At 38.0% G+C, this 21,013-nt stretch overlaps 1 protein-coding gene across 1 annotated transcript; it reads right to left on the reverse strand.

The window, feature by feature from the left end:
* Window positions 1-501: 501 nt before the first annotated feature.
* On the reverse strand, window positions 502-8,663 carry LOC149836638 (serine hydroxymethyltransferase 3, chloroplastic-like). The gene is made up of 11 exons (XM_090005495.1): window positions 8,246-8,663; window positions 6,591-6,786; window positions 6,316-6,490; window positions 6,114-6,231; window positions 5,870-5,982; window positions 5,604-5,726; window positions 3,752-3,856; window positions 3,231-3,317; window positions 2,025-2,132; window positions 995-1,067; window positions 502-916 (listed from the first exon to the last, which is right to left on the reverse strand). Exons 1-11 carry the CDS (start codon window positions 8,457-8,459, stop codon window positions 642-644), a joined length of 1,587 nt encoding a protein of 528 aa, XP_089861621.1. The 5' UTR covers window positions 8,460-8,663; the 3' UTR covers window positions 502-641.
* Window positions 8,664-21,013: the final 12,350 nt, after the last annotated feature.

Below are 21,013 nucleotides of genomic sequence, written 5' to 3' on the forward strand. Positions count from 1 at the left end.
GCAACCTATGGCACAATGATTCATGGACTCCAGGATAAAGGATTCGGATTAGACTAGAAAGTTCAATTTTTTTTCAAAAAATGGGACAGAACACATTTTTTTAATTTTTAATAAATAAAAAGCTATTTTTTAAAATATGTAACATTAAAAATGACTTTTTATTGAAATAAAATTAAAATATAAATAAATTATTAAAATAATGCTGTATATGTCAATGTACGTGATGATGTGTCTGCTTGTGTCACCAGGGACATTAATCCAAAATGACGTCCCCGTGACATAGGTTCCAACACGCATGCATGCGTGTGAGCGTGCATACACACATGAAGGAAATGAGAAAAAGAAAACGAGAAAAAGGAAATAAAAGTTTTTTTTTATCTACCGGGAGTACACCCCGAGCCTGGGCTGTTCAAACTCGGCTCGGTTCAAAATTACTCGTTCAAGCTCAGCTCATTTACGATGCGGGAACCAAACCGGTTCGGCGTCATCCCTAGCAGCGGGTACATCAACATGTGCACATACTCATTGTTGATAATGTAACACCATTCAGAGATAAGCTCTCTCTCTCTCTCTCTCTGCAATATATATGATGACAAAAGTTTCACCAGGTGACTGATGAAGGCGATATGGAAGCATGATTTCTAAACACCAGGCAATGGAAAATGGCTCGTTAGGCCTTCAACTCTCCCTTTCAGATCCAATATCTGATCTGTGAGAGGAAACTCCTGAGACTCCACAAACTCCAGGAAATCCTTTAGCTTTGTTCCCTTGACAGCTTCCTTTGCCTTGAGTGCTATCTGCACACCCTCATCGACCAAGTCTGCAACCGAGACGAAATCTGCCTCCTTGAGTCCTCTGGTAGTCATAGCAGGAGCTCCAATGCGGATGCCTCCCGGAACTATGGCACTCTTGTCACCTGGAAGGTCGTGGAGTATCAGAAGCAGATCATAAGATTACTGAAAAAATATAAAAGCGCAACAAAATAGCAGTGTACCAGGAACTGAGTTCTTGTTTAGAGTGATTGAGCTAATGTCCAGGACTTTCTCAACTCTTGCACCATCGATCCCCTTTATATCAAGAGTAATAAAGAATTGGAAAGACAAAAACGATGAATATCATCACCAAAAGAAAGTGAAGAATGCCAGAACAAACTAGAATCTGCACACATAGGAGTAACTAATACCCGAAAGAAGCGGGATTGTAAGCAATTGCCCGAAAGTTAAATCCTCTCTCACAGCCATATATATAATCACTTGATTCTCACTTAATTTGAAACAAACAATTGACAGACTTGGTCAAGTCACCAGCAAATCAGTGATTTATATAGAAGTAAAAAATATACACTTCAAGGATTAAGGGTGGCGAAAACCAGTTACAAAGATCTTTACTTTGAAAATTTTATATGACCTTCAAATGCTGATATCATTAATTTGTTACCACTAATAACCTGCTCAAAAGGTTTTCTCAAAAATTATACTAAACGCACCTCTAAAGGCAGTTCCTGATTTTACAATTTCCTCTAAATGTGTTTCCATAGTATTTGTTTGCCTTTCTTTAGAGTTTTTCCCATGTAAAAAGGAGTTATTTTAACTCTACTAGTTTGCCAGGATGCTGCTTTGTCATTACAATATTTCATTATCATGGGCATCATCAATTAACACCTTAACAAATATAAATCGGGATTAAGCTACGTTGATAGAGCACTAGTGTACTGTAGTCTAAAAACTTCACATCTCAATTTTGGTCATAGTGAGTGGGACTGAATTGCTAGAATGCTGACCATATTTCTTTAGACCAAAAACATTACCAAAATAAAAAAAATTGGTGGCATTTTCTGGTCGTCATCTTTGCAAAAGAAAGCAAATTCTATCATTTTCAAATATGAATTTGCTTACCACCAATTGAGGTAGGATTCCACAATTCAAAGCATAAACTTATCTGGTAAAAGAACTATGCCGATTAAAGTAAGTAATGAAGACACCATCATCCATGTGTGACAAATATGTGTTGAACAATTGCCTTACCAGAGGCCTCAGGTCCACTAAAACAAGGTGATTATCCGTTCCACCAGAGACCAGTTTGTATCCCAAGTCTACCAAACGGTTGGCAAGAGCTTTACAGTTAGACACAACCTGCAAAGAATTTTACACCAATATTCAATATTGTTAGAAGTATTGATCGAATATCAGATGGTCATGGAAACGTGACTGGTGGCATAACTTATAGATTGAGTTGATCTGATTCAATTCCTTTAGCAAGGGATGATTACCAACAAGTAGCTCAACAGGCATGATAAGTTTGTCCACCATTTTTTGTCGAACCTGGGTTTTGCCCCAAGATATTTCATGTGCTGAACTAACTGCTGGTGAATGAGTCGACAAACATCTAACAGGTTATTTAATAGGAGTAAGTGGTTTGGGTCCAGTTTGGATGTACACAAAGCCAATTCCTATTACTGTATCTAATTTGATTCACTCCCAATCCTTTTTTGGATCTAATTTACATGTAAACTAACTTTATCTGATTTAGATCTTTATTTTTTTTATTTGAGGACCTTGTAATGGACCTTGCCATTTATCTCATCAGATATGGAGATGGTTTTGCTAAATCCAGCTAAATGTATTTATCTCAGAGCAGTATCCAACCTGAATATATGCTAGTACCAGAACATTTTCTCTAATCATTTTGCAATGAAACAGATTCTTGACATCCAGTCTTCTTTTCCTTTCCAGATGCTCAATATTTCTTTTTGTTTTAACAAAAGATATAAGTTATTAATCTTTCTGCCCTGTGGGGTTGTCAGGTTGAATGTCCAAGAATTCTTGTCGTGCTAACCATTTTCTTGCTCTTGATTCCATTGAGCAGGTAGTATCCTTTATCTTTCCTTTTGCAGCAAACTGGGGTTTCACTATGTCAGTTCCTATCCCTCGCTTAGGAGTGAGTCATTGATTGGGAATGGCCTCAGTCCAAGACATGGAGTTGACTATTTCAAGCTGAAATGTTTATTTCATCCAGACTGACACAACTAGGACTCATCTAAATCAGCAATCATAGATCCTAATACTTGCTCAGAGTCGTACAGACTTGGACGACTCTAGTCAGGGTAGCTCATCCTAACTTCAGCATGTCTTCAACAACTATCTGTACAAATTATGCTTTCAGACAGTTTATTAAAAGTTAAAGCCGCAACAACTTGAAAACAATTATCATGCCAAATGTGGTGAAAATACCTGCTCCTGGTAAGCCTTAAATTCAGGAGACTGAGCATGCTTTAGGCAGACAGCAAGTCCTCCAATTGTGTGGTTATGTGGCCCCCCCTGTAAATGCATGTTTCCATATAAAGAACTTTGTTCATACAAATATAAATATGAGTCTGGTAAAGACAAACATCATTAATTCAGGATCAGAAAAAAGAGGAAGATAAAAAAAATGAAGCCTGTTCCATCAGGAACTTCCCCGGAGCAATTTTTTATTTTTTTATTTTCTTTTGTTCATTTAAGTGTTAACAAGAACAAACTTGAACCCGTGGACACCATTCACTGGGCTAAGGACTTCACCAACTAGATGCCAGTCAACATTGACTCAGTCCATCAGTTGATTTGGTTGCTACAGCAGCAACACTATCCAGTACAAGTCCATGTAGCTGCTCACTTGGTCCTAGTAAGAGTTGACTTGTACAGTTCCCAGTTGTAAATCTATATCTAGTGATTATTAGGAGGTGATATAGAAAGAAAAAATTCTACTCATTTACCTGCAATCCTGGGAAAACAGCATTGTTGATGGTAGTCTCCAGGTCAACACCTAGAATGGTTTCTTTCTTGAAGAAGATCATACCTCCCCGCGGACCTCGTAATGACTGGAGATAAATGATTCCAAACATGCAAATAAATTTGGAAAGATAAGTGCAAGGCATAAATAGAAGAATACAAAATAGTTACTCAAAATATTTAAAATAATATTTGCAGGAAAATCTCCCTTGCATTCATTAACAAAAAGAAAGCTCCCATGTATTCATTAACAAAAGAAATGATCTAGTATCAAGAAAAAAAAAGAGAATTGGAAGAGAAAGTAACAAATCATGCAGAATTGAACAGTAGAAAATGTAATTATGGCTTATGGAGATAACAACTCTCATGTCTAAGGCCATTTTTTATTTACTTATGTTTATATTAATTATAATAATAAATAGAAACAGTTTTTAAAACCATTATTACAATAAATAAAATCAAATTATTTATTACATATAAAAGTGTGCGAACTTTTATACTATATTGGCACTGGATCCAACAGGGTCAAGTGAGTCCAAAACCGACAACCAGAACCAACAGGATTCATGTGGGTCCAATTAAATCTGCGGGGCCTTTGTTGGATTCTATCTAAATTGGCGAAGGATGTGCGAAAAGCTAAGTGCTGTTTCAGCACTTAGCTTTTCTGCACACACATGAACTAGCCCAACAAACAAGGAAAGAATGCCTCTCAGGGCATCTGAGAATGATTTGAACCGTATGATGGCCATTTTTTCATTTTGCTGTTTGTATGTCTCAAAGAGAAATAGTAAGCAAGTCATCCAGACATACTTGTTCTGTTCAAAATATGCACAAACAGAAAAAGCCAAACATTAAATTCATCAAAATACTACTAAACATACAGCATTCCAGCTTCTCTGAAATTTACAATGTGAAACACATAAACTGCACCAGTACCAAACAGCTACAACGAAACAAAGTGTGTAAGAGCACATATTTAGTTTATATATAAGATACAAAAGATTCATATTCAGCACTTGCAAGCACTTATTTTGTTTGGTCTCAGACTCTCAAGTTATCTTGCCATGGAATTTGGGTTTCTCTCATTCAGTTTAATGTAAGATCTCTAGTTGTAAGAACATTGTAAACAAGGCTCATATTAAGAGGATTCTGATCAGAACAGACAAAAAATGTTCACATGTTAACAAGAAGTTAACCGTGTACAAAATTAAACAGATGCATTGATATCTAAAGAAAGTACTGTATCTCAATTAAAAAAAAATCGTTAACCATTTTCCATGATTCAACAACTTCATCGATCATTTGGTCCTTAAATGTATTCTAGCTTACTGTGCAGTCACTTGTAATAAGCAACAGTGCAGGAATGCTGGAAATTTAAGCAATTTATCCAATGGAAAGAGGGCCAACTCGCCAGTTATTGTGCTATATTTCCTTTTTGAGGATAAATTAAGTGGATTTTCTTAAAGTGTTAATTCATTATTGAGCCCATACTAAGAGTGAATTTTGCTCCCATAAAATTAGTTCATTGTCGTGCCCATCAATACAAGGAAAGAAACCATCGAAATGTCTTAGAAAACTATGGGTAAAACTTTACGAACTATGAAAGCATTATTCACAAGTAGGAAACATTGACAATTTCAATGTATTTGAAACATATGAAAGCTTTTTAAGCTACAAATCCCATACAACCAAGTCCAATTATGTTTACAATCTTCAATGGACCAAAATAGGTGAATTTAAATCTCAACTGTCAATATAGGGTTTCAATCTATTAAGGCCACTAAATTTGACACTTTACCCACAAACTCTTATCAACCTCAGAAAAGATCACTTTACCTTATGTGTAGTTGTAGTGACAATATCACAATACTCAAAAGGATTAGCAACAACAGAAGCAGCAACCAACCCGCTAATATGAGCCATATCCATCATCAGAAATGCACCTACAGAATCTGCGATCTTAAAAAAGTAGTGAAGATAGAATGTCAAAAGGCTGAGCAATGGCCAAGGGTTCATTAACACACTTACAACTCTTAATAGTAGCATGAAAAAAATTAATTCCTATAAATATCTTCATACAATGGGTAACACGAAACAAATACCTTCCTCATGCGAGGGTAGTCAAAGTCTCGAGGATATGCACTCGCACCAGCAATAATGATTTTTGGTCGGAAAAGTGTTGCTGTTTTCTCAAGCATATCATAGTCAACAAGTCCTGTATGCAAGTGCAGTATACATGAAAATGATGTAAGTCCTTTTCATTTAAAGAGAATAAGTGGCTCCAATGTTCACTCAGAAATAGGTAAATATACAAGATATAAAAGAAAAAGGTGGGAAGTGGGAAACCTGTGGATTCATCAAGCCGGTAAGGCATTGACTCAAAATAAATCGATGTTGCTGAAACTCGCCTCTTGGGGGTCATGAATCCATGCGACAGATGTCCACCATGAGCTAGATCCAGACCCTATTAAAGTTTATGAAAAGAATGAAGGCATTACCAAAGGAACACAAAGCTTTCAAAACAAATTAAATCATATAAAAGACCTACCATGATTCGATCATGTGGACTAAGAAGAGCAGTGTACACTTCAAAATTAGCAGGAGAACCAGATAGTGGCTGAACATTGACCCCCCAGAGTTTCCCATCAAGGTGAAATGCTTCCAATGCTCTTTCTTGACAGAGAGTTTCCATCATATCAATGAACTCATTGCCACCATAGTATCTGATTCATAAGTGATAAGAATGATCTGCTACATTTTTCCAACAAACAAAAACAAACACTTAGAACCCAATGCATGATCGCAGATTGCCACATGCCTTACCTTTTACCAGGCAATCCTTCAGAGTATTTATTTGTGAGACATGAACCAACAGCTTCCATCACTGCCCGGGATGTAAAGTTCTCAGAAGCAATGAGTTCCAAGCATGTGAACTGCCGATGCTTCTCTTTCTCAATTATTGCATGCACTTCAGGATCTGCTATGCTCAAGCCATGGTCCACTAAACCACTCATATTGCCTAAGAGTAAAATGAGTATGATAAGCAAAATATGGATCAGCCACAGTAATAGAAGTAACAAAGGGACCTTGGTTCTATTCATGTCATAGGGGATACATGAAAAAGTCTGATCACTGTTGGAACTTCGACCATTATGAGACAAAAACAGTAACTTGAGCACAGAATTATGGATCATCAGAGAATAGTGCAGTTATCTCTAATAGTTAACATCAAGGTGAGTTTATTGGCAATGCATCAAAATTTCACACTAATGCATTCTTAAGTTTGTGAAATGCTTTGTTTTTCATTCTAGATAACGCCATCACAATAAAATTTCACAATGTTGGATTATTTTCTTAGATAGCTAGGACGTTTAAGTAACGGCTGTGTGCCTGCTCGGAGTATTGCAAAATATTATCAGTAATGAAGAGAGATAAATAAAAGAAACTAATTTAAGATACACCCTCCAGTCTGACGCACTGATTTGTGTTCTGTCCTTTCTGAGCTTGTAAGGCAAATGAGGGTGGAAATATGTAAATGAGCCATGTTTCATAGAGACATCTAATTCATGCTATATAGAAACAAATAACGATCACTTCTCTTAACCGGAGAACCAATCTATGTTCATATATAGTTTCGCCAAATTAAGGACAAAGACGAAATAAGCCAAGCTAAATCAAACAATGAAATAATCAAAATGGAAATACAACATCAAATACGGCAGTGACCATCACCATACTAACTAAAAAGAGAGTAACAACAAAATAGAAAACGGAGCAACAAAGGCAACAATGAATATTCTTATGGAATATTCTGAATAAGCGACAGTAACATGGAGAAAAAGTTGATAATTGATTAAATACGAAAATATGAAAAAGAGTAAGCAAGTTGAAATTTGAATGTATACGAAAATGCAAATAAGGCACCAAGCACATCATTCTTTAATTTCAAATCAGAAACAATCACAAGTTCTTATCCTGAAAAAGGAAAAGATATGCCTGTACATAAACTAAAGAGGCACCAAAATTCATTTTTTCTAGTCAACAAAAAAATTTACCGTAGAAGACAGTCCTCATCTGCTCAATAAACATACTAACAATCTTTAGACAAAAGAATCTCTCTCTCTCTCTCTCTCTCTCTCTCTCTCTCTCTCTCTCTCTCTCTCTCTCTCTCTCACACACACACACACACACACACACACACACACATAATAAAACTAGAATGACAGAAATCGTTTTCAAATGGAAACAAGTTGAAATAGAAGACCCCCATAGACTCTTGTACAAACATGAACATGAAAAACGGCACTTTAGGTGAAAATAATCAACACCACCCTCCTGTTTTCTCTTTTCCTCTTTGCTAACTTTCAAATAGCAACCGAAAAAGAATTGGTTTCTCGAACAAAATCAAACACTACCAAGGAGTTCTCATCTCCTTTTGTTTAAACAAACACAAGAAAGAAACACGAAAGAAAAAATACCTTTAACATCAGGTGCAGCAACGCTTGCAGAAGAGGGCGCCCTTGATGAAACCACGATTCCCTCGATGGAAGCGTTGTAAGACCTCACCACGTTAAGCCTCGCTCTGTAAGAACGCTCGGAAAACGACGAGCCCCTGGGAAATAGGGATCTATGGTTCCCCACAAAAATGGGCTGCTCGACTGAACCCTTTCCGATTCCATTGAAGGCCAACATGATTCCTCAGAAAGATGGCGCGTTTTCTGCTCTTTGGAGTCTGCTTTTGAGCGCCAAAGAAGACTCCAAAGAGCAAGGAAAACAGTGAAGGGGAAGGTGGGTATGCTAATTTAGATAACCAAAAGCATTGAGAATCAAAGAAATACAAAGAGAGATGATCATCAGTGGCAGAAAGTATGGTTCTTGAGAGAGAGAGAGGTCGGCGACGGCGATATATCTGCGCGTGTATTATAAAACAAAACGAAAAACAAATTGGGTGGTTTCAGAAAATTCCTGACAAGTGCCTGTGTTGTAGTTTTGACCCTAAAACCGATCTCTGAAATCCTCAATTATCAAATGACTGCTATCACGAGGTTCATAGGAGTTCAAAAGGCCACCCAGGGTGCTACTTTTTACTAATAACATATGTGGTTTTCGGTGTTTGATCAACAAGGTGGTCATCATGACGAATAATCCTAAAGGGTTGGTTTAATTCTTTATAATTCCCATTTTTTTTGACGTTATTAGATGTACATGATAATTTCAAATTTAATTGAAAATTTAACACGCCATAGTTTTCATACGTTTCAAATGTCCCACAAAGTTGTAGGTTACGTTTGGTTAGGTGACTTATTAATACACTTTAGAAAGTGAATCACATTTGTACATTACCCAAAAACGGTTACGTTTGGTTAGATACATTGATTATTGATTGACTTATTATTACACTTTAGAAAGTGAATGACATTTGTATGTTATCCAAAAACTATCAAACATAAATTTTTTTATATAACCTCAAAAGCTAAGATTTACTTTTTCATGGGGTCTTATGAAAATTTGAAAGTAAATCTCTTTTAAACAGTACTTTTACTTTTAAAAAACACAACCAAATCGTAGTATTCTACTATGTCACAGTATTTTAATATAACAATGCAAGTTTTATGTGTAATTCATGATTTAATATTATTGTATATTAGATTTCAGTAGGAATGAACCCTAAAATCATTAAAATCGAATTTGGCTTGAATCCAATTTGATCCAGGGGCAGAATTATAATTTTTGGATAAGGGACGTACCCAAAAATTTCAAAAAAGGTGAATGATTAAATTGTCAGGGGATATGTTAAGAATTTGCTTAAAAGATTTTGTTTTTTATGAATAATAGTTGTTTGGTAAATAGGTTCGAAGTTAAAGGCAATTTTGGTATAGAAAAAGGTAAGTTAAAAATTTAAAACAGCTACAAGGGTACTATGGTAATTATGATAGGGCCAACTGTCACTAAAAGGAACAACTCAACCCCAGCTGTGGTAAGAGAGGTATGATTAGAGCTAATGATTTTTAATAATAAACCTAATCTAATCTCTCTTTTGATTATGCATAAGCTTGTTTTCTCTCATCTTCTCTCTCTCTTCTCATTATTCTTCCTCTCATTTCTCTCACCAACCAGCACATTTCCTCCCCCCTTTGGTTTAGCCCCATTCCCTCACACCATCACGTTGTAGCGGATGAGGAGGGGCTGCACAACATAGAATCAATTTTGGGGGCTTTCAAATAACAATTTTATCTTGCAAATGTTCGATTCCATACAAGTAAGGAGCTGTTATTGGTAGATTTTTTAGTGTTCTTGCGATTAACAAGATGTAATCCCCTTACTCTATAACATAGATGAAGTTTTGTTTGAAACCATGCTAGTTTAGATAATTTTTTTATATGTTTGGAAAGTGGTTTAGTGCGTGCATCTTAAATGTTTATAATGAAAAAATTATGGTATGCTATGAAGTTGTCAAACCATGTTTTCGTTTGAGTTTTTTAAAAAATGTACATGCCCATATATGTTGTATGGTTAGAAAATGGTGTTTTCAAAAGCATGCATGTGTGTGTTTAAGTGGATACGAGGTTTAATGCAATCTTGATCATGTTTTTCTGCAGAAATAAGTATTAGAAATATTCATCTCATATTTTAGAATGAGAATCCATGAATTTTTGCAATTTTTTTTTATTTTGGAGTTGAGATTTTTGGTTTGGCCCTATTTAGGGTCGACTCCTGCTGTCAGGAGTCGACTCCTTCATTGATATACATTATGTTTTGTCCCTGAGGGTCAACCCTTATAAATCAAGGGTCAACACCTTACTTTCTTAGCTCTAATATGTGTTTTTGGGGACAAACAGTCGACCCCTATATTCAGGGAGTCGACTATTGAAGTGCTAGGGACGACCTTTGTCTTAAAAAGAGTCGACCCTTGCAGTTGGGGCATCAACCCCTAGATATGAAGAGTTGACTCCTGAACATAGAGAGTTGACTCCTAAACTTAATGAATAGACTCTTAAAAGGTAAGAGACAACTCCTTAACAGATAAGTCAACCCTTGGGCTCAGAAGAGTCGACTCTTGAAACACCCAAATCTGGTTTTCTTGGTGTCTTGACATTGAGTGTGGGTTGCCAAGTTTGGGATTCGATGAATCAAGTCTAAAATAGTTGTGTATGAATTTGAAGTACTCATATTTATTATTTTTGAGCAATCTTTGTGCAATGAGGCACTAATGTGATTTTGGGTGGTCCAAGAGTTACCTATTTTGTGTATAAATGCATATTGCTTGTTGTGAGATGCATTGGGATGTAGAGTCCTGCAATTTTTATTTATAGGCATTGTCAGGATGGTAATACCAAGAAAAACAAAGATATGTGTATGTAAGGTTGGTATTCTAATGTGATGATCCTAAAGGTATCCTTTTAGAAGAGCATGTTTAGGTGTTGACCCCGAATAACCAGATAATACATTGTGAGGTTGTGTGATGCATAATAAACTCTAATTAAAAACAAGATACACTGTCATGAAGGGTGATATATGCTCGTTCGTGTGGCTTGAGCTAGTTTGTTTGATGTGAACAAGTCTGCACCAACCTCGTGGGAGAATTTTTTTGGAACAGTTGAACGAGCCCCTGTCATGTGAATCTAAGGGATCTGTACCTCACCACAGGGCTTAGGGGACACTGGACTCTAACACTCGAGACAAAGGTAAAGTTGTTGCAATATGCCTAGTAGTGCACTATGTTGACTACAGAAAAATGGATAAGGTCTCAGACTCTATGTTCTAGGGAGAGAGATGCCTTAACGAAGGGTCTTAGTGTCCGTTAGGAGTTAAAAGACACAATAAAATATATGAATGAATACCCTTAGATGGGCCAGAGAAGCCCGCAATTTTTAGGAGAGTGGTACCCCTTTGGTATAAATAGGATCATAACAATAAATGCATGTGGTTCAATGCAAAAACAAATAAATAAAAAATTTTAATAAAATATTCATGCATGTAAGTATACATGGCATGAGTTTGTATGCTCAGTGCATGGTACACCTGAGGCTCAACTCTCAAGTTGGGTGAGTCGACTCCTCTTCGATTTTGGCATTATGATCTGCTTTTAGAGTCTACTCTTGTGTTTAAAGTGGGTCAACTCCTCTTGGTTTTTGATTTGGTGTTACATTTTGCAAGGCGGGTCGACCCTTGTGTATGGATGGGTTGACTTTTTTTTTGCATTTGTTTGGTGGTTCTGTCGAGAGTTGACTCTTAGATTGGGAGAATTGACTCCTCTCCTGACTTTGGGTTATTATGTTCTGAGAGCAGACTCCTAGGTTGGGAGAGTAAACTCCTCCTTGTACTTTTACATATACTTAACCCTAGTTGAGGGTCAACCCCTGGTTCAGCAAGGTCGACTCCTCTTGAGTCTCTTTCACAGTGTGAGTTCTCCTGAAAATCGACACCTGACGAATTAAGGATCAATTTTCTTGTTTGGAAAATGGAGTTTTTGGCCAAGACTTTTCAAATTGACTTGATCTTTTGTTAGTACCTTGTGACACTTGCGTTGAATAGTTGGATCACACTTAGACATGTGTTGTAATGCCCCAAACCCCAACCAAGAAAAAACCCTAGATTTTTAGAGTTGAAAAGTTTTTTTTTGAAAGGTTTTAAATAAGCAACGAAAAACAAGAGAAAGACAAAGGTTGCAAGTTTGAACGACTTACATAGAAATAACATTTATAATCAAAAGTTACAATATCAAAGTTCTTTTACAAAATGAGACTATGAATACATCTCAAATACAACTCTCCCAAAAGTCAGAGAACATTCCCCCAAAACCCCAAAAGCCAAGACCGCAGAAGTCTAAAGTGTGGGTCCCAAGCCTCCCATCGTGCAGCCATCACATCACAATTCAAGTTAATCATCACCTGCATCCCCATAAAATGGGGTCGGAACTCTTGCAAGTTGGTGAGATACTACAACCATATATTACCATTTTTAAAGGAAAACATGAAGCATGGAAGCAGATAATTAAACAAGTATATGTGCATGTGAGCAAGTAGGTGCACGTGCTACAAGTCTAGTCGACAAAGGAAGCAATGAAGTACAGACTAGTGTAACAAGATACGACAGTCAAAACTAAGAACTAAAGTAAAACATCTACTGTACGAGCAACTAAGGAAAAATATAAGTAAGAAAAGCACAAGAACAGTACTAACGTAAGCAAGCAGAGCAACTAACAAGGTAAGTTAATATGTGATTGGTTAGTAATTATAATCTTCTGATTACTCCTTCGGGTACGCAAATAAACCTCACGTTCTGTGAGACATGCACTCGATGTATGTTATTCAAATTCTAATATAGTAACCGGAGATGCCACAGACCGAGTAACCTCATGCGGACAACCCACGACTGAGAGAAACCACACATAGGTAATGGATTACAATCCTCACTACTGCAGTAGCAGAGGTACCTTAACAGGTAACCTCGACCTCCCTAACTTCGAGTGACTGGAGGTCAAAGGACCCCTCAGCTCCTATAAATGTGTCATAGTAACAACCTGTCACTCGAGGATGTACTATCTACCCTCTTTAAGGTGAACCATTCTGTGAATGAGAAATGAGTGGTTTATCTTTCTTAAGTTGATTGACAACACACCTTCTTCTGAGGCGTTCAGGCACCCAGGCCTCGTGATCCCCGTAGGGTCACACAACAAGGTCTTTGCCCGTCCATTCGCGTGCTCAAGCCTCACACGGCCAAAGAAAGAGCACATCGCCAGTAAACGTGATTCAACACCATTTTTCATTTTCATCTCTAGGGTATCTCAATACGTGAGTTCACTCATGAACATGGGACCATCGCTCAAAGACTCAAGTAGAGTCACAAAACCTCAAAAGGTGTTTAAGTCATAACTATTTGTTACATCGAGTGTATAGTGTGCAACATGGTGCATTTTTCTACAGAATAGAGCACAATACTCAAATACAACACTCGAGGTAAGAAATGGATAGTACATGTGTTATGGTGTGTCAAGGTGCAAGTGTGAAGCTATACCACACATAATTCTAATTTTTCGTACAAGTATCGAAACATAATCAATGGCAATTATGCATACTTATGCAAACACATTGCAACACGTGAATATGTGCAAGTGAGTGTATCATTCGACATTCATATGCGATATATGATTCAAAATATGTAAATTTACCATAATTTGCATATAAGTCGAGAAAGACAGTTTAGCAAACATTCTGTGCATGTGCCATGACTACAAAATTTCAAGTAAACACATTCAAAACACCATACATAGGTAAATTGTATAGCATGACCATTTGCATAAAGAAATCATGCCAATCAACGCACACAAGTATCATGGTGTGCAAAGTGGAACATTTGCATACGTATGAGAATTACGTTAGCATTGCCAAGGTTCATCGTTGCGCTTGCAAAAAATAGATAGGCGATTCTAGAACCTAAGGCGAAAATGACAAAAAATCAAGTGTTGTAGAAAAGGAGCAAATGGGGTGGGCAGCATGCTGCTCATCACCTCGCTCACCACCCTGCTGCCGTAACAGGATAGCAAGGGTGTGCCATGGCAAAGCCACGGAGGCCAGCACAACCATTCGTCGAATGCAACCAGCCGAAGGTGGCCAGCTTGCGGTGAACACATGCCAACTCAACCTGGTGCAGGCTGTGGCCAAGGAGACCAGCAGCCCACTGGTCTGAACATGCACAGGTTGTGCAAAGTGTCCAGGCCAGTGCTGCTGGACAACTAGTGCACATGAACTAGTCACAAGAGTTTTATTTTTCTTTCTTTTTGTTTGCTTACAGCTAGAGTGCAAAGTGTACACGCTGAGGTGACTGGATAGGGTGCAACCCTGTGCTAAGGCAAAAAAATGAGCTCAACCAGGCCTGGTCCAGGAGGGACCGGACCTAGTTGGTCTCACCCACGCCCTGGTTTGAACTGGTGCAGTTCGGACCAGGTGTGGCAGAACACAAAATGGGCTGGAAGCTCCCCTGAACTGAAGCAGTCCGGGTGTTCCAGCCGTTGGGCAAAAACACAGCAGGGTCTGGTCTGCGAAGAACCAGACCTTGCTGGTGGGGAAGACCCTGGTCTGAACCATAAAGGTTCAGACCAGGTGCTGCAACTGAGCAGCAACCTGCTCAAAGGCAACCCACGACCAGCAAAAGCCACCCGGATGCCGCACCAAAAGTGCTCAGCAGGGAGCTCCTGGCCGAGCTCTTGCTCGGACCAGTATGCTCCTGGCTGGGTCCAAACAGAAAGGTTGCAGACCAACAGCTGACACAACAAAAAGGAAAGGAAATAAAATAAAAAACAAAGGGCTTGCAACGGCTCGAGTGGAGGAAAGAGGCAGCGGTTGGGCTGGGCTACAAGCAAGCCCAGTCCAGTTGCTCCAGCTCTTCCAAAGAAAAGATGTTGCCCCCAACCAACCTCTTAGCAACGAGAAATGGTTGCGGACAAGGCATGCAACAATAGAAAAATAAAAACAAAACAAACTTCATAGGCAAACCAGAAAATAAAAACTAGAAAGCATTTCTGGTTCGTATGCAAGCAATGAAAAGGAATTAAAATGCTTAGAACTGAATGAGCAACTAGTTGCTTAGAATCCCTCTCATTTCATGGAATGAAATCGAGAGAGTTCAAAGCTTTACTCCAGTCCACCCACCACAAGCAATGCTAAAAAAAAATGGATAAAGGAATGTGGAAGAAGATCATTTTAAACATGCCAAGTGCGTGGGTACTCAAGGTGAAGAAATGCTACAAGCATTAACCCACAACCACCACTAATCCGCCAAAGATCCGTACATGCAATGGATCCACCCGAACCTCTTTGGCTTCACGCATCATGCAACAGGCAATATCCGAATAAAGATGGAAAGACATAGTGAAGTATTCACCTTGCTCGGATTGGGAAGGAGGAGAAGTCGGCTGCTATGCTTGAGATGGAGCCTCCACACTCACTCGAATGCACACACACTCACTCGATTTTTCGGTAGCTTAGAGGAAGAGGAGAGGAGGAAGAGCTCAAGAAAATTTACCCCTTTTTGCTCTCTCTCTCTCTTTCATAAAAGTTTTTATACCAGTGCATGCAAAAGGGATGGCTAGGATCTCTTAGAGAGATCCAACGATTAGGGTGAGTTGCACACCCATCCATGCCATGGCAAGAGTGAAAGACTCTTGCATGGCCGCCCATATGCTCCATTCATCTTCTTCTTTTTGAATTTTCTTTTCATTCTTTCAAAAATGCCATGGGGCGCAGCCCCATGCTCTCCTTGGAAACACACCCCTCCCTCATTATGACATCCAGAGACATTACAAGATTGCCATGGGTGCCGCCGACTTGGCCAATCCATGCTATCTTTTCAAAAAATATATTTTTCCTTACCTTCTTGCCACCGCCCAGCTGGTCAAACGTGACCAGCTAGTCTCCAGGCCTAGCTGTTGTCCGAGTATGGGTCGACCATGGGCTAGGGTCGACCCCTTGTCGTACTCAAGACCACCTACGAAGGGCAATTCGACAGAAATTCAAATATGCCCGAATTTTAAAATATATTCTAAGCTAATGTTCTTCGCGAAAACCCATCTCCGGTATAACCCATACTTCTTTAAAAATACATTCTTTATTAATTTGCATAAAATGACTGGGTTTTAAATCGTTTACATTCTTTGATTTGAGATCCGATTGATCTTATGCAATTTGAATAGAATTTAGGGTTTTGATGAATAATGCCTTGCAAACTCGCATTTGTTCAATTCGTATATATATATATATATATATATATATATATATATATATATATATATATATATATATATATATATATATATATATATATAAATATGTGTGCGAAGGTTCTCATAAACATACAAAAATATTTATCTCAGAACTCTTATCATGAATTGAATTTTTCTCAGAAAATTTGTGGGTCTTACATGTGTTGTCTCACTCCTTTAATTATTACTATTTTCAGGCACCCAGTAATAGGCAGAAGTGGCAACGGAGGACACGTGAGCAACTTGTGGATATTTAGGGATGTGGACTAGGTACTGCTTTTGTTGTTTTTGGAACTTTGTACGTAGATGTAAATAATGATAAATATTTTATATAAAATATATTTTGTAAAATAAATCTCTTATGTTTTGTATAAATGTGCAAATTGTCTTGTGAGTTTTGGATCCGGTTTGAAAACCTGGATTAAAAAATAATTTTAAAATAAGAACAATCTTTATTTTTTAAAAAGAAGATTAAGGAAAAAAGAAAACAATGAAAATTTCATGTTAAATATCTCATGGGTTTCCAGCTTGTCCCCATGACATGACCAAACACGCTTGGACGATATTTTAATATTATTTTAATAATTTTAAGTACTATTTCATAAAAATTTGTCATTATTATTAAAATATCAAAAATTAGTTTTTTATTGATTAAAAATAAAAAAAATTCGTGTCCTATCCTAGTTTTTCAAACAACTTCCCAACTTGTGCATAGTCCACGTGTTCACATGTCTTTATGACATAATGATCAAGTAATTGCCTTGTTTCTCTGTATGATTGTATCCATTGTTAGCATAATCATGTGCTTATGTGGCAAAAGCTATTATATTAGCTCCATATTGAGATTTCAAGTTGTTTTAAATGTCTCTAATGAAGAAGTCAAGATGGGATTAACAAAAAAGACTAACTTAAGTGGGTATTAATTATTTTTTCCTAACATGAATAGTCTTTATTTATATATAAAATAGTTTGATAGAAGTTGCTTTCTGTGATTATTCATTTCATTCAAGCAAAACGTTTGGGAGGTATATGAAAGGTAAAGATATTTGGTGGAGGCATTAAATAGGAAGGCGTTGTTTGAAAATATCTTGTAACCCTGTGAATCTCTCTCGCATTTAATAGCTAGCTGGCGTTGGTATTTTGTATGGAGCAATTGGCTCATACTTTTTTGTTTACTGGGAGAAACAGCTTCAGGCGCACAGACCTAGCAGCCCTGGCTCAGCCTGTCGTACTTAGGGTCACTGTCCTGTCATCGTCAAAAACTCGGAAGGCTTACTCCTTGACCCCATGGAGTCGCCAAGCTTTGGCTTAGGCTGTGGGTGATGGCCATGGGATTTTAACCTAGACTGTACGTGAAACGGCCTAGGCCCCATCCCACAAAGCCAAACCCCTTAGGTCACAATTAAGGTTGGTAAAGGAGCCGGATGAACCAAACAGGGCATGTTCAGGCTCGGATCGTTTATTAGTGGATTGAGCTTGTGGCTCGGCTCGTGTTCGTGTTTAGCCGATCCGAGTTTGAGCTTGGCTTGTCCCTAAATAAGACGAGCCAAACATAAGCTGGCTTGTGTCAAAACATTCCTTGCTATTTATACATAGTATATACATTTTTATATATTATAATTGAATATATATATATATATATCTTTTTATAAATTACACTTAATAGTCTATATTTTATGTATATATTTTTTATTCATCCTTGTTATATATATATTTTATACATTATTTTTTTTATATATTACACAAAATTTATTATTCATAAAAATATATATTTTATCTATACTAGCACTATCGAGCTGAGCTGAACACCTTGTGTTCAGGCTCAACTCGTTTAAGCTAAATGAGCTGCTCGTGGCTAAGCTCACCAACTATACAAATCGATCATGAACGAGTTTGTGGTGAGCCAAACTGAGTCGAGTCACGAGCTGCTCTGTTCGTTTACCAGCCCTAGTCGCAATTGGATCATACTTGCGTGGTGGAACACTTGAGGGAGAGAGACACAGGACTGTTGTTGAGTATGAGGCATCTTTTCTCAGTAGATATTTTTCTTTTCTTACCCTCAAATCTGGCAGAGTTTCTAGCTTCTTGAGATTTCTTCTTAATTTGTGTAAATTCTGGGGCTCAAGGATTTCCTCATCAAGACATTTTCTTGTGATTTCAGGAGGATTTGGTTGGGCTTAAGGGGAATGTGGATCCATGGATTACCATGCATGCATGTGCTCCTATGAAGTTGGATGGAGGAAGATCCCTGGGATAACAATCTGCCTTGGCTTCAAGTTTTGTGCATCGACCAATGAACTCACAGAATTCTGCTTGTGGAGCAACAATAGCTGGGCTTGTGAATGTTGTGCACGCAGTGGAAGGTGATGACACAGTGTATCGTCAAACACCCATCTCGTCCGACACAAGTTGGACAATTTTTGCGCTGCTGATCGCACAAAAAAAGTTGTGTTTTAAACAGTTTTTAGCAGCAGTCAAGAACCTAAAAACCATTTTTTTGAATTTTTTTAATGTGCGGTGCTTGGCCGGGCATCTGGTGCAGTGTCCGACAATATTGTCAGAACACCCATCTTGTTTGACAAAAAACCAGACGTGTTTGCGCTGCTGATCGTGCGCACGATCAGCAGCACAAATTTTTGTTGTTGTGTTAAAATGGTCTTTAGCTGCGGTCACGACCATTTTCCGACCTTGGACGCCCCTTAGCACATCCGATTCTGGTTTGACAGAAGGGGCCCCAACGTTACACCCTTTCGTGTATATATGTCAAAATGGTGTATCATCGGATGCCAGAGGTGTCAGACGAGCGGCCTAGCGCCCGCACTTAAAAAAAAAATTCAAAGAAAAGTTTTTTTTGATAAAAACTGTTTAAAACACAAATTTTATTGTGTCAAAAAGTGTCTGATTTGCGTTGGATACACCCATCTCATACACACACACACACAAGCTGATCATCATCTATCATAAAACAAAGACTATGCCAAGAACGAGCGTGCTAATTCATGCGACCAAATGCTTGATATACATGTATTTTCCATGTGATAGGAAACTGATTGAATGGAAGCCTTGCATGTGACCATAGTCCCGGGTAGACGCACTCCTGGCCAATGGATCCCTCCAAGCAGATTCTTTTGATGGAAAGGACGACTTCGATCTTCCTCTGTCAACACAGTGAACCAACTGCACTTTGCAGTTGCTCTATGGTGTCATGGTGGTGAGGCTGATTGAAGCAATAATCAAGCGGTGAGTCTTGTGCTCGTGCATGGTTAGAAGCTAAACATTCAAGTTTTTAGATTTGATTGCGGCAGTACATACCTGGGATTGAAATCCACTCAACCAGCATTTGTGAAGCATTTGCATGGTTTCATCCACCACTTGTGGTTGAGCAACAAACTGTGGAGCATATAATTCATGACCCATGATTCAAAAATACTTCTCTTTATCTCCTTTGTCTTTCTCTTGCTTTTTCTTTTGCTCCTCTTCCTCCTTTTCTTCGATAACTTATGGATTCATGATCCATAGGTTAAATATAGAGAGGATGCAACTCTAGTGATCCAGCTATTATCAGACATACCATGAAGTGAAACTTCTGCCATCGATTGAAAACAGTGAAGTTTGATACATTCAAAAGCAGCAGATTTCATGAAGACATTCAAGTTGTGGTGGAGGATGAGAGATAACTCATGCAAAGGCAGTGAGGAGTCCTGGTGTAAGGAATTCTGTCATCTAAGGTTACATAAAGGAATGGTGTATATATGTAACATGCTAACTGATTGATGTAACAAGTCTTTCTATTGAATCGGAAACAACATGACCACCCAAGAACTCTCTCTCTCTCTCTCTGGGTTTTGTATGCCTATGCAATATTTATGTATTTCTGCAATAAGAAAATCTTACTATCAGAAAGGAAAAAGTCCAACCAAGAAGGCAAGAACAGACATTAAATCTAAAACCCATAATTAAGTCACATGTGGAATCAGATGGAGGATATGAATAGGCTTCGTGTTAGGTCAGAAACTACACAAACATACGCTGATCATTAAAGCTTAGTGTTAGCTCAGGACCTACACAAAGCTTATGCTGATAGTTAAAGGCTCTAAAAGCACAGGTGAGCTGGTCTGTGTTGACTAAAAACAAGTCAAGCAGGTTTCTTAGAACTAGAACTAATCAGCCTGAACTAGGACTCAGGCCTTAATGTGGCTTGAATCCTCAAGCTACTTTTTTTGGTCTAGAAAAACTTACAGGGTTGTATTTTCATAGTGTGTGTGCACATTACAGTTGGATGCATTTAGTACCTCCATCCCGAAAGTGAGTTTCTATATATTTTATATCTTATAGTTGTCCTCTTTTTACAAATTTTCTGATTTTAATACCAATCAATTTTTTAAATGGTCCGATTCAAATCAGTTTGATTCAGACGATTTTCCGAATCATTTTGAAAACCTATCCACCTCATGAACTGATATTGACCTGGACTCATTTACAACCC

Source organism: Nuphar pumila, chromosome 5 (genome assembly GCF_984573655.1).
Source record: "Nuphar pumila chromosome 5, dmNupPumi1.hap1.1, whole genome shotgun sequence".
NCBI classification, from domain to species: domain Eukaryota; kingdom Viridiplantae; phylum Streptophyta; class Magnoliopsida; order Nymphaeales; family Nymphaeaceae; genus Nuphar; species Nuphar pumila.

Coding starts and splice junctions, on each gene's coding strand:
- LOC149836638 (XM_090005495.1), bottom strand. CDS start 8,459: ATGTTGGCCTTCAATGGAATCGGAAAGGGTTCAGTCGAGCAGCCCATT. Junction 6,491..6,590: donor GAAGGATTGCCTGGTAAAAG/GTAAGGCATGTG, acceptor CTTATGAATCAG/ATACTATGGTGGCAATGAGT. Junction 3,857..5,603: donor TCACTACAACTACACATAAG/GTAAAGTGATCT, acceptor ATTTATCTCCAG/TCATTACGAGGTCCGCGGGG.